This window comes from Saccostrea cucullata, unplaced genomic scaffold, assembly GCF_032062105.1.
Source record: "Saccostrea cucullata isolate Sc308-1 unplaced genomic scaffold, CSIRO_AGI_Scuc_v1 ctg8326, whole genome shotgun sequence".
In the NCBI taxonomy this organism is placed as follows: Eukaryota; Metazoa; Mollusca; class Bivalvia; order Ostreida; family Ostreidae; genus Saccostrea; species Saccostrea cuccullata.
The window spans coordinates 39,056-53,175 of record NW_026932670.1 but is presented as its reverse complement, the minus strand read 5'-3'; the positions used below and the strand labels follow the sequence as shown (position 1 = coordinate 53,175).

At 35.8% G+C, this 14,120-nt stretch overlaps 1 protein-coding gene across 1 annotated transcript in view; it reads right to left on the bottom strand.

The window, feature by feature from the left end:
* Positions 1 to 773: 773 nt before the first annotated feature.
* LOC134235753 (selenocysteine insertion sequence-binding protein 2-like) overlaps positions 774 to 14,120 on the bottom strand; it is a 40,303-nt gene continuing 26,956 nt past the window's right edge. The window contains exons 11-17 of the mRNA XM_062717901.1: positions 12,052 to 12,122; positions 11,776 to 11,831; positions 11,446 to 11,653; positions 10,574 to 10,679; positions 9,925 to 10,039; positions 3,324 to 3,478; positions 774 to 2,225 (exon numbers count right to left, since the gene is read on the bottom strand). Coding sequence (XP_062573885.1) covers positions 774 to 2,225; positions 3,324 to 3,478; positions 9,925 to 10,039; positions 10,574 to 10,679; positions 11,446 to 11,653; positions 11,776 to 11,831; positions 12,052 to 12,122 — 2,163 coding nt within the window. The remainder of the gene's footprint in view (positions 2,226 to 3,323; positions 3,479 to 9,924; positions 10,040 to 10,573; positions 10,680 to 11,445; positions 11,654 to 11,775; positions 11,832 to 12,051; positions 12,123 to 14,120) is intronic.

Here is a 14,120-nt window from a genome sequence, read left to right as displayed (position 1 = left end):
CCTTTGCCCCATGGTAATTCCCCGTGCAAATTTTAATCTTCGACATATCCTGATCCTTGTATGTAAGTTTGGTGAAAATCTGCCTGGTGGTTATGGAGAAGAAGATTTTTTAGCAACCAGTACTTTTGTTTTTGTTTTCCTGATTATCTCCCCTTGTTTAAGGGTCCCAACCCTTATTTTAGTATAAGTAGTAGCCTTTGGGCCAAGGATACCCCGTGACAAATTTGGTACTGATTGGCCAAGGGGTTCTTGAGTTATGGCCAATATTCTAAAAAGTTTACGCACATCGCACACCGCACAAATGGCCATAGCATTAGCTCTTTGAGCCTTTGGCTCAGAAGAGCTAAAAATAACAATGCAATGCCCAATAATATACAGTAAGATCATGCAAGGTTTTTGTAGACTTGTATCAAAAAAGATCACCCTTAGTTAAATCTGTGATTAGATGAGTTCATTTTGAGTCAGTGTTTACAAACTTAGGTGTTTTCTGTAAGGTTACAAAGAACACTGTCGTCATTAAGTATTGAACTAAAGCTAATTTTCAAATAAATCAAAATTAATTCAAAATTGCAAACCAAATAACATGCAAGTCTGCTTTTGCCCCTTTAATATACAGAAAGGTCAAAGATGGTAAAAATACTCCTGATTTTCGTAGACTTAGAGTCTGTACTTATTTCAAAAATATTTTCTTTAGTTAAAAAGTATATTGCATTTCAATTAGCTGTGATAAGAGTTGATTAGATAAGAGTTGTTAAAATGACCACTGCCCAATGTCAGGACAGTGAACCTGTAGTCTGTATGTTGTCTGTCTCTGGTTTACACTCTTTGTTTTCAGTGTCTGCTGAAGTACTCAGCACCTTCTTATCGCTATCATGGCACATAACATCAGAAACATCCACCTCATTCCCCCCAGGGTCTGTTTTACAGGGATTCATATCACTCTTAGGGTCTGATTCACATGTTATGATTTCACTCTTGGGGTCTGATTCACATTTTGTGATTTCACTCTTGGGGTCTGATTCACATTTTGTGATTTCAATCTTTGGGTCTGATTCACATGTTTTGATTTCACTACTGAGGTCTGATTCACATTTTTTACTTTCACTCTTGGGACCTGATTCACATTTTGTGATTTCACTCTTGAGGTCTGATTCACATTTTCTAATTTCACTCTTGGGGTCTGATTCACATTTTGTAGTTTCACACTTTGGGTCTGATACACATGGTGTCTTTTCACTCTTAGGTTCTGCCTCACACTGTGTCTTGTCTTCCGCTGAGTCTATCCCACATGGTGTCTGATCAGCCTTAGGTTCTATCCCAAATGGTGTCTGATCAGCCTTAGGTTCTGTCCCACACAGCGCCTTATCACACTGACTTCTGTCCGATGACAGATTGAGTTCATCTACAGTATCCTCCTCACTGCTATCCTCCTCGCTGCTTGTCTCTGAATTTTCCTGCAGATGTCGGAGGTCCTCTAAGCGGGACTTGGTTTGATCCACCCAGTTCTGGATTCTCTCCGAGTCGATCACTTTCCCTCGCTGTAGAGTGTTACTTGGACTCTCTGTACTTTTGGGTGTCCCATGTCTTGATCTTTCACCAGGGTCAGCCAGAAGAGTGGAGCTACCATCACCAAGTGTTCGAGATGAATGAGTGGAAATAGCGTCACAGTTATCGACTGTTCGTCCTGAGTTCTGAGACAGGATCTCAGTGCTTAGGTCGTATGTACTGCTGTGAATGGAGTCTATATGAGGCAAGGCTTTCATTGTATCCTCCTCTGATGATGGATCACTGTCTGATGAACCTTCGTCATGGTGATGACCTTTAGTGACCCCTTCCTCTGTGTCTGCTTCATTACCCTCGTCAACATCCAGCTGGGGGTAAATAAGTCTCATCTGTGACTCATACGCTGCTTGTATGGACTCACGACTGATCGGGGCCGGAGGATTGTTCTTGGTTCTAGGGAGCTCATATCCTGCCGAGTCTGTTTCTGGCTCAGAGTGGGGATAATTCTCAGATATAGGCTCAGACAGCAGACTGCTGGTGAAGCTGAGCACACTGGCTCCGGAGGGGGTCCGGGAGTGTCCCATGTGAGCGTAGATGTGGGGGACAGCCGCAGCCGCCCCCAGGGTGGGGTAGTCCCTGATCTCGCGCTCAATCACATTCACCATCTCCTTGTATGACTGTCTGGCCTGCTCCGACAGCTCCATCAGGTTATGGAAATTCTCCTTTGAAAAACAATATTCTGTACATGATTACAAGCATCAACCACTATTTGTAATACAGTAGACCACACTTATAGGAAACATGCTTATAATGAATTGATGCTTATAGCAAAGTAACTTTCAATCCTCCTGGGTTTCAAACATACTGTAAAGCTAATGCATATAACAAATTATGTTCATAACGAAGCAAAATCACCCATTTCCTGGCACTTGGTGATAAGGGTTTTTACTGTATGTACCATTTCACAATGAAGTGTAAGATTTACACGGCACCTTTCTGGTGGCTAAAACAGAAGACCAATCATGTGACTAGTAGGGGTGGAACGATACACACATCTTGCGATACGATAGGTATCTCGATATATTGGCACGATACGATATGTATTTCGATATTATGAAAAATTATAAAACTATTCAAAAGACATTGACATTAAATCAACAAATTATTCTATATCAAATCATATTTGCTTTGAAATTAATACTTGAAGTTCATCAATTTCATTGACTAAACCTTTCCAAAAAAAATAATACATGTACATACTATTATTACCAAATTACTATTCAGAAGTTGTTTACAAATAGTTGTGTAGTTTATCAGAGAACTCTGACTAAAAATTCATTTAAAAAACATCGATCACATTAAAATTTACATTTTTATTAATTCATTGCAGAAAGTCTGTAGCCAAGTTGAGATTACAAAAAAAAGTACAAGATGGACTAACAATTATTAATATCAAATGTTCTGGAAACGATATTTTCTGTGTATAGCACGCATTATATACTGAACTTTTCTTGTCCAATCTTCCGATCAATCTTCTGAGGCTGCTTAAAAGTGAAAACGTTTATCCCTAATCAACGACTTAGTTAGTTCTATCGTGTGTTTTCAATATCAACATCATTTCTTCGCTTCGTACAAGCAGCCATTTTCCAAGGAGACAAGTACTTTCATTTTAAATTTTTGAATAGGTCTTTCGTGTATCGTTTCGTACCGATATTTGAATGCTTGTATCGTAAACCGTACCTTGGAGGAAAATATCGATATGTATCGGTGTATCGGTATATCGTCCCACCCCTAGTGACTAGGGTGTATTATACACTTGCCTCAGTTCCACTGTAATTAAAGATTCCAACAACACTGACGGGAACCAGTTTAGCACAGGCTCGACCAAGAGCACGCCGCCCCAGGGCAAACACAAATGGAACATTCTGATCATTACACAAGTTTAAAATGTTGTTTAAGGCATCGTCCAGTCCACCTGTTAAAAAACAAATATACTACTTATTTCTGAGAGATAAAATATTCAAGTCAACACATTATATAATTTATTTTTTAAAAATTTGAAGACTGGTGAGTTTGCATTTTGAAACCAATTACCTTACCCTATAGCAGGTTATTTTAGCAGAGTGCTAAGTTTGCCTTTTAGCATTTTCATAGTAGCCCACTAAAATTTTGATTGCTAAAATAATTAGTACTCTATTTCTTGGTCATCTACAGAGTTAAAACCCTGTTTCCACTAAAATTAATTAGGCCAAAATTATAACAGAATTTGAACAGACAAAACACCAAATTTTACATCCGCCAAGAAACCCCTCTATAAAGTATTCTATAATGGTTCAGTTTATTTTCGTGAACATTAAGTTTACTTTTCATTTCAGAATCAGAGTTTATGAAATTTTTATATAGTCATGCATTTATCCAGACTTTTAATCAGCTAATCAGTGGAGCCACCATGTTGAGTTAAAAATAAAAACGACATAGTAATTAAGAGCCATTCTCTATAGTGACTTTATAATGACCTCAACTTTTATATAGGAGCAGCATTGTTACAACGCACTTTGAAAAATTACGCACTTTGAAAATTTTTTTCAAAGTGCGTTAAATTTGGGACCAAGCTATAACGCACTTTGAAAAAATTAATTTTTTTCAAAGTGCGTTGATATCGACCATATTGACGCACTTTGAAAAAAAATGTAGATTGATCAATATTCTTACAAATAATCGGTATGATAAATAACAGATCCTGGATGGATGACTTTTTTATGATGAAGTCACTTCAGGACCTGACAAGTTGACGTTTTAAATATTTGAGGTTTTGATAAAATAAAAGGGAGAAGGGTCTTGAAAAAAACAGTGACGATTGTTTAAGACCATTAATTTTTTTTCTTTAAATTCTTATGGAACGCCGTCACTGCCTTATAACAGAACACAACAATTACATTGCGTCAACCTTCCATTACATAATGTCAACTCTATATGACATTAACTCACACTACTATTACATTGTGTCAACCTTCCATTACATTATGTCAACTCTTTATGACATTAACTCACACTACTATTGCGTTGTGTCAACCTTCTATTATATTATGTCAACTCTTTATGACATTAACCCACACTACTATTGCGTTGTGTCAACCTTCCATTACATTATATCAACTCTTTATGACATTAACGCACACTACTACTGCATTGTGTCAACCTTCCAAATATATTATGTCAACTCTTTATGACATTTACACACACCACTGTTGCGTTATGTCAACTTTCCATTACATTATGTTAAGTCTTTATGGCATTAACTCGCACTTCAATTACATTGCGCCAATCTTCCATTGCATTATATCAGCTCTTTATGACATTTACACACACCACTGTTGCGTTATGTCAACTTTCCATTACATTATGTTAAGTCTTTATGGCATTAACTCGCACTTCAATTACATTGCGCCAATCTTCCATTGCATTATATCAGCTCTTTATGACATTTACACACACCACTGTTGCGTTATGTCAACTTTCCATTACATTATGTTAAGTCTTTATGGCATTAACTCGCACTTCAATTACATTGCGCCAATCTTCCATTGCATTATATCAGCTCTTTATGACATTAAGTTAAACCAATTTTACGTGGTGTAAAGATGTTTTTATATAATGTCAACTCTTTATTACATTATGTGCACTCTCTACTATTCGGTCTAAGTAGTTCATTACATGATGTGAATTTATCTTTAATTCAATATCAAGTCGCTATAACACGATGTCAGAATTTCATTACATGATGTGAAAAAATTATCACATGTGGCCAATTCTTTACTATATTGTGTCATCAGTATGCTACATGACGACAGGAATCTATTACATGATATCAATTTTCCCTTACTTTTGACAAATCATTATTATGTTATGCCATAGTATCTTTACATTGTGTCTAAAATGGTTATCATCTTGTCAGTATATCTTATAATATTTCAAGGTTTAGGTTATGCCTAAAAGTTCGTTTTGTGTTTTCAATATTACATGCACATATGTTAAACATGCAAATAATTTAAATTAAACATATCAAATATTAAATTATACACAAGACTTAATTAATTCTTAATTAAATATCAGGTTAAAATTTATGAATAGGATCATGTTCCCGTGGAATCTTTATTGACGATTGTTTTTTTTAAACGTCGAAATTCAATGGCCGTTAAATCTCATAATTATCGCAAATCAAATAGTATGTGTCAGGCAGCAATATTTTCCTTTTTATTTTGAATTATTTTGAAAAGTCCGAAACTTCTGATCTAACTACAAAACACTGTCTTAAGCTTTTTATCAGTCTTTAACCCTCTTTTTTTTTTTTTTTTTTAAAGTGTAAACACATCGTATTGCATACGTGCACTAGTTGGTGGGTGGGGAGAGGGGGGATCCCGCCCTCCCATCTTTAGTGACCAAAATATGCATGAAATTAATCACTTGGTTTAACTTTGTAGGACATTGCATTAGTTTCACATAAAGTTTAACTGAAATAAGTTGAAACGTTTTATATATATATAAAAAAAACTTAAGCCTGAGAGCCTCCAGGCTTTCGCCCCCTGGTCCCCAACTTAGACACCATACCGTCCCACTATAGCTACTCTTTTCAAGAACCCAAGATCGCCACTGATATGTGCCTATGTTTACTGAGGCATGGTCAATTGATTTAAGTGAGGGACTGGTAGATTTTTGTAACAGAATTCTAGTCCTGGAATGGTTGAAAAATGACTCATTCCAGTGACGTTGCATCGTTTTCGAAAGTTGGGGGAGGGTTGTCAGCCAGAAAAAAATAACGTACAAGATAAAAATAATTATACAAAATAACGTACAGAAAAAATAACGTACAAGAAAAAGCAAAAAAAAAAATGTCCAAACTCGAAAATCCTTTTTTCGGGTGAAAGAGGGGGGGGGGGGGGGGGGGTCCAACTTCGATCAGTCCTAAAAAAATTTCCAAATATACTACATTGCCCATATACTTCAGCAAAAAGTGGGGCGGAATTTCAATGAACATTTTCTATGATAAAGTTATGTCGGGAAAAAAGAGGAAGCCAGACCCCCCCCCCCCCCCTCATATAATTCAGACCCCCCCCCCCCCACCTCCCAGTCGTGAAAACACGGTTATCAACTTTGACATAATGTAAATGTATTTTACAGCACGTAATGAACATTTGTAATCAAAAAGATAAAGAATAAACACAATGTTAAGATAGTTTTAAATCACATAAGAAAGAGTTAACATAACGGAATTATATATCCACATCACGGAATGGAGTTTTGACATAATGTAATAAAGTGTTGGTATAACATGGAACGCCGGGACTGTCTCCATAATGTATATTCACATTATGTTATAAACCTTTTTACATCACGTAATAAAGCACTGACATAAAGGTAAGATGTATTCACCTCACATTGTGATGACCTCGGCGTAAAATAAAGATACATTAACATCACGTAATAATGCTTAATTATAATAGAAATATACACTCACAAAAGGGAATGTACTTTTACTTAACGTAATGATAAATTTAATCATAGAACACATGTAAAACGAAATTTACTTGTCGTAATGCAATTTTGACCTCACATATTAAAGAAATGAAATAATATAAGGAAACATTCATTTCACGTAATAAAGTTTTAACACAATGTAAACATATTTTCACTTCACATAATGAACTTTGGACTTCAAGTTATAAAGTGCGGACATTATGGAAGAATGTGTTTACTTCATGTAATGCAGCATTGACATGATGTAAAGATGTTTTTACATCACCCCATAAAAAATTGACATAACGTAAAGATATGTTCACATCACGTAATGATAGATTGATATAATGAATGCATAGTTTTATGCTATAAGGCAGTGATGGCGTTCCATAGCAAATCAAATAGTATGTGTCATGCAGCAATATTTTCCTTTTTATTTTGAATTATTTTGAAAAGTCTGAAACTTCTGATCTAACTACAAAACACTGTCCTAAGCATTTTATCAGTCTTTAACCCTCCTTTAAAAAAGTGTAAACACATCGTATTTCATACGTGCACTGGTGGGTGGGTGGGTGGGGAGAGAGGGGAATCTCGCCCTCCCATCTTTAATGACCAAAATGTGCATGAAATTAATCAATTGGTTTAACTTTGTAGGACATTGCATTAGTTTCACATAAAGTATAACTCAAATAAGTTGAAACGTTTTATATAAAGAAAAACTTAATCCTGAGAGCCTCCAGGCTTTCACCCCCTGGTCCCCAACTTAGACACCATACCGTCCCCCTTATAGCTACTCTTTTCAAGAACCCTAGATCGCCACTGATATGTGCCTATGCTTACTGAGGCATGGTCAGTTCATTTAAGTGAGGGACTGGTAGATTTCAGAATTCTAGTCCTGGAATGGTTGAAAATTGACTTATTCCAGTGACGTTGCTTCGTTTTTGAAAGTTGGGGGAGGTTTGTCAGCCAGAAAAAAAATCACGTACAAGAAAAAGCAAAAAAAAAAAAAATGTCCAAACTCGAAAATCCTTTGTCGGGTGAAAGGGGGGGGGGGGGGGGTCAAACTTCGATCAGTCCTAAATAAATTTCCAAATATACTACATTACCCATATACTTCAGCAAAAAGTGGGGCAGAATTTCAATGAACATTTTCTATGATAAATTTATGTCGGAAAAAAAAGAGGAAGCCAGACCCCCCCCCCTCATATAACGTGTCTGTAATTCGTCCTACATGTAAGTAATCAGGAACCCCCCCCCCCCCTTTCCCCAGTCGTGAAAACACGGTTATCAACTTTGACATAATGTAAATGTATTTTACAGCATGTAATGAACATTTGCAATCAACATGATAAAGAATTAACACAATGTAAAGATAGTTTTAAATCACATAAGAAAGAGTTGACATAACGTAATTATATATCCACATCACGGAATGGAGTTTTGACATAATGTAATAAAGTGTTGGTATAATATGGAATGCCGGGACTGTCTCCATAATATATGTACACATTATGTTATAAACCTTTTTACATCACGTAATAAAGCACTGACATAAAGGTAAGATGTTTTCACCTCACATTGTGATGACCTCGATGTAAAATAAAGATACATTAACATCACGTAATAATGCTTAAGTATAATAGAAATATACACTCACAAAAGGGAATGGACTTTGACTTAACGTAATGATAAATTTAATCATAGAACACAAGTAAAACGAAATTAACTTGACGTAATGCAATTTTGACCTCACATATTAAAGAAATGAAATAATATAAAGAAACATCCACTTCAGCACGTAATAAAGTTTTAACACAATGTAAACATATTTTCACTTCACATAATGAACTTTGGACTTCAAGTTGTAAAGTGCGGACATAATGGAAGAATGTGTTTACTTCATGTAATGCAGCATTGACATGATGTAAAGATATTTTTACATCACCCCATGAAAAACTGACATAACGTAAAGATATGTTCACATCACGTAATGATAGATTGACATAATGAATGCATAGTTTTATGCTATAAGGCAGTGATGGCGTTCCATAAATTCTAGTCTTTGATAAGTATATGTAAAGATGTAAAGGGGGCACTAACAGTGGACAGCTTAAAGCAACTTAGCATTTATCATAATAGAAAGGGGGCAATTTGATTGTTCAAAACAATGAAAATTCTTTCTCTCTCATACGTTTTACTGTACTTCAATATTTCTAGTTTTCACCTGTTTTAATTAACTCATTTAATATTGAAAGTTTCCAACGTCATACCAGTTAGGTAAATACATAATTATATAAATGTTTTGAGTATAGCATAGACATCGAGACCGGGCAATGGGCCAGGGGAGGAGGGGCTTAGCCCCCCACTTATTCTGGAAAAAATATATATACATCGTATAAGTGTTGAAAATGCAGCTTACCCTTTTTGGATTTATTGCTCCCCTCCCCCGTTTGTTACTGACACCTATGTAGATTTGGACTGAGGGATCTTATACCTGTCTTCTTCTTTTTTTCGACGGGAGTTAATCAATTCATAAGTTTTTTGAAAGATAAATAACAAATAAAATCTTTCCATTACTAAAATATGATTTAACTTTTTTTTTTCAAAGTGCGTTAAGTGTCTCCATGGTAAAATATATTGATGTAGACTCTTAACGCACTTTGAAAAAAATTTTCAAAGTGCGTTGATTTTGTCCCAATTTTAACGCACTTTGAAAAAATTTTTCAAAGTGCGTAATTTTTTCAAAGTGCGTTGCCACACAGCATCAAAGACTTTTTTCATAGTTTGGAGAAATTCTGAGACTATTCGTGCCATAGCTCCTATGTAAAATTTCAACTCATTAAATACTAATAAAGGGAATAGCTCTTAATATGTACCACTGTATGTCGACTAATAACAATACAGAACCTTTAGATTGAATTTTCTCCAGATTTGGGGAAATGATGACTAGCTTTATTTTGTTCAGTTTCAGGTGCTTGGTAACTTCCCTCAGACCTAACACAATTCTTCTCTTGGTTTTGGCCTGCAAAGAAATGCTCTAAAATCTGAGATGACTTTACATTTACAGCTAAGTCCACTTATGCTTCATTTTCATTTCTTATAACTCAGAATCTCTGTACATGAGAAATTTCATACAAAAAAATATCTTTAAAACCCCGTGATTTCTTTGTATACAAGCTGTTGTATAGATTACATGTACAACCAAAGGCGAATCCAGGGCCAGCGTGCTGGGCATGCGCCCTCCCATTTGAATATTTTGTATATAAAATTAATATGTCCATTATCCTAAAATCAAGGTACATCTCTTATTTGTAAAAATTTGTCAGCTTCCAGGGGATTTAACCCCAGACCTCCACCAGGGCCTTGCCCTAGACCCACTGGGGGCTTCAGTGCAGCCCCCCGACCCCCTGCCATCTACCGTGCCCTCCCGTTACGAAATTCTTTGCTCCGCCACTGTGTACAACTGACTCTTACCTCTACTTAGTATACCCCCTAGGTACTTCAATCAGTATCTGCAGATGTACAGTTACTATATTTACCGTATCAGTATGCGTACCTTGACCGGGTCCTTGTGGTACATTCTGTCCTGGAAGCGGACCAGATCCTGTAAGAGATGGGTACAGCAGCTGTCAATGTCCTTATTGAGGACCTGGTTACAGTACCTGTAATACAGATACACAGGCAGGTTAACTAACACTGTCAGTCACAAAGGCAATGATGGAAAATAGTAGGTATAATAGCTACAGGTAACAGAGAGATAGGAAACCTACCATACCCAAAGTACATGTGATTTAATGTGATTTTTAAGTGTCCCTCTGCTTTGCAGGCATTACAAAATATGTAGGGTTTTTTGTGATATTGGGGTTATTAATCTCACCCAACTACCCAATTACAATCATAAAAACTAAGTCTAGCTCTGTGAATAATAGCTATTAAATCAATGAACCTGATTGTTTTTATCAGTATACAAGTTTTCATTGGCATGAGATTTTTGACTACAGTACTTTATCCCAGTATTCATCACATCAAAATGAATGTCATTCTGCCAGATGTTGCATCACTTTTTTCAAGGATATAGTAGTCCCCAGATCTTGTTAAAAACTACTGCTCTAAAAATAGCTTTCAATTGAAATATCATTACATTTCTTTTTTCCTATCCATTATCATAAAGATGATTGGATACATCTTGAAAAGCTGACAGTTTAATGCTACATTGGTGGCTGTTTTCAGTTGACTTTAGACTACATGAATTATACACTAATAAATCAATCATTATTTTAAGTAAGGAACTTTTAAAGAACAAATAGAGGGAAACTGAGCCTATTGGGGATGAATGTCAGCCTCTTAGAGAGTACTACTAGATGTATATCCCTGATCTGTAACTAATTCTGTAATCAGTGCAATATAAGACTATGACTTGACACTTACTCCCTGAACCTCCTGCTGTGGATCTTCATGCGGACCTCTTTACCAATGGTCCCTGCTATGGGGCTGTTTACCTCGGAGCTTTGTGGGCTGACCCCGGGGGACAGGGGGCTCATACTGATAGGGGAGGTTTGGCTGATGGGGGACAGGTCATTACTAGCAGGGGTCCCCGTGCCTGTGTAATCCACCACTGATCCTTTGGAGCTAAATGCTGTAATTACATATAGTTCACTGATGCAGCGTTTCATAGTACAAAGCTCTTTTATAGACATTTATTGATAATTTTAGCACTTTAAAATGTCTGGTGAATATTGGGAAATATAAATTTCATACCATCTTGTGACATGTCACTCTCATTCCCTGATACAACTCCAATGCCCAGTGAAACACTAAAGACAACAAAAACAAACAGTTAAACAAGACATATAAAGACACGCTCATCAACAGAGTGTTCTTGAGATGTGGCTTATTTATAATATTCCATATGAATTACTCCACCATATATTTTATACATATTTAATTTTTTTCAGGAAAAAGCCCATGCTTACTTTGTATTCAGGATAGCAAAACTGCATACATATGTACTTCAGTATTAGCTGACTTGCTTACCCATTATTAGCCGACTCTGTATCATCTAGAAGCCTCATTTTCTTCTTCTCCTCTCTCTCTTTTAAGATTACCTAGTATAATGAAATCAATCAGAAATTAATGAAAGAAAAAGTGAGCAAGCTCACATACCCCACACTCCCCCCAATACTCAAAAAGCCGAAAATCTCGAAAAAAAAATAGAGGAATCGGAATTTCCTGATGCACATCTACATATTAAATGTCTGCAAAGTTTCACAATATTCTGTGCAGTTGTTTAAGAGGAGTTACGCTGACAAACTGTTCTCTATATTCAAGGTATGGCCAAAAATCTAATGAAAGTGCCAGAATTCCTGGAAAAAATAAAGGCATTGGAATTTCCTGGTAAAATGCACCTCTACACATTGTGTCCTAAATATCTGCAAAGTTTGATTGAATTCTGTGTAGCGGTTTGTGAGGAGTTGCACTGACAATCTGTTCATCTCTATATTCAAGGTATGGCCAAAAATCTAAGTTGAAAATTGCCGAAATTCCCGTAAAAAATAAAGGAATCGGAATTTCCTGGTAATATGCACATCTACACATTGTGTCCTTAATATCTGCAAAGTTTGATTAAATTCTGTGCAGTGGTTTATGAGGAGTTGCGCTGACAAACTGTTCACGCATTTACCATTTCCTATTCTTAATGCAAAATCACACATATACTGCTTCCCCGCAATCATGCATTTTCAGACACTTTAAAAAGTATTTTAATCTTCAACCCAAAGCCAATTTCCCCCTATTTTATACTTGTTAAAATCTCATAAAATAAGAAAAGTTATTTTCTTATTAAAATATAATGTCAACATATTATTTACGCCAAACTTTAGAGAAACTTGTACCCTGCTATAAAGTGCTTGCAGGGAAATGGTAATGTCATATTTCTATATTTACATTAGCAGATATCTTTCTTAGATGAACCTATTGAAGAGAAAATATGCTCAATTCAGTGTGAACATTATTTGGGGGTCAGAGGTCATAGCGCAACCGAATCATAGAGCGAGGTGATATTTTGTCTACATATTTCTGTCATGGTGCAATTTGTTATGGAATTATATATTTCTACGTTAATAACGATGAAAAACATAAAATGATAAACAATATGGATATTTTTCAATCACAAGATGTACAATAAATCTTCTTTCTATTTGAACAAGGTTTTGAATACCGGTATTATAATTAGCCTAAAACCACACTTACCTTTTTAACCCAAATTCCTTTGGAGTTATGAAAACTAAAACAGGCGATACCACCGCATTTGACTTCAAATATTTTAAGAACTTATGAAATAAGTAAATTATTCTCAGCAGCAATAATTGTTCTTTCACTATAAACATAATTATATTTCCTGAACTGAACTGCTAAACACTGCTTTCCTGTCAACGAGGGGCAAATATTCTGGTATTGCTGCCCAAGAAATAAGCCATGTTATATTACATCTTTAAACATTAAACCCAAATCGATCATCGAGCATATTTATTGAACACTACGTACACATTACGTTGAGTATATAGAGGATAATATCTATATTGTGTGATTTGATATTGGCTTTATCCAACTCCTTGAAATGGTGTATATATTCGCGAGGCTTGCCGAGCGAATATATACACCATTTCAAGGAGTTGGATAAAGCCAATACTGTATACATGGTTATTTTCGCCCCGCTTTATTTTCGCTCTTTCACACTTGCAAACAATTTCGCCCCATTTTAAATTCGCCCAGTCACAATTTTGTTTAAGAAATTATACTGTATTCTTTGTATTCGCCCCTTCTTAAATTCGCCAAATAGAGGCTAGGGCGAAAGGGGCAAAAATAAAACGGGGGCGAATATTTCCCTGTGTACAGTATCAAATCACACAATTATAGATGTTCTATTTATCTCATACGACTTTCGTTTAAACAAAATTTTGAGACTTCCCCTGCAAAACTACATGAATGATTGCTAATTTAAATTGATGACGTATAACTTTGATGACGTAGCACCGTTGATGTTGACATGCCTCGAAAGAAAGTAGATCGTGTTCAAAATTTAGAATTTTTTTCTATCTCCGTCT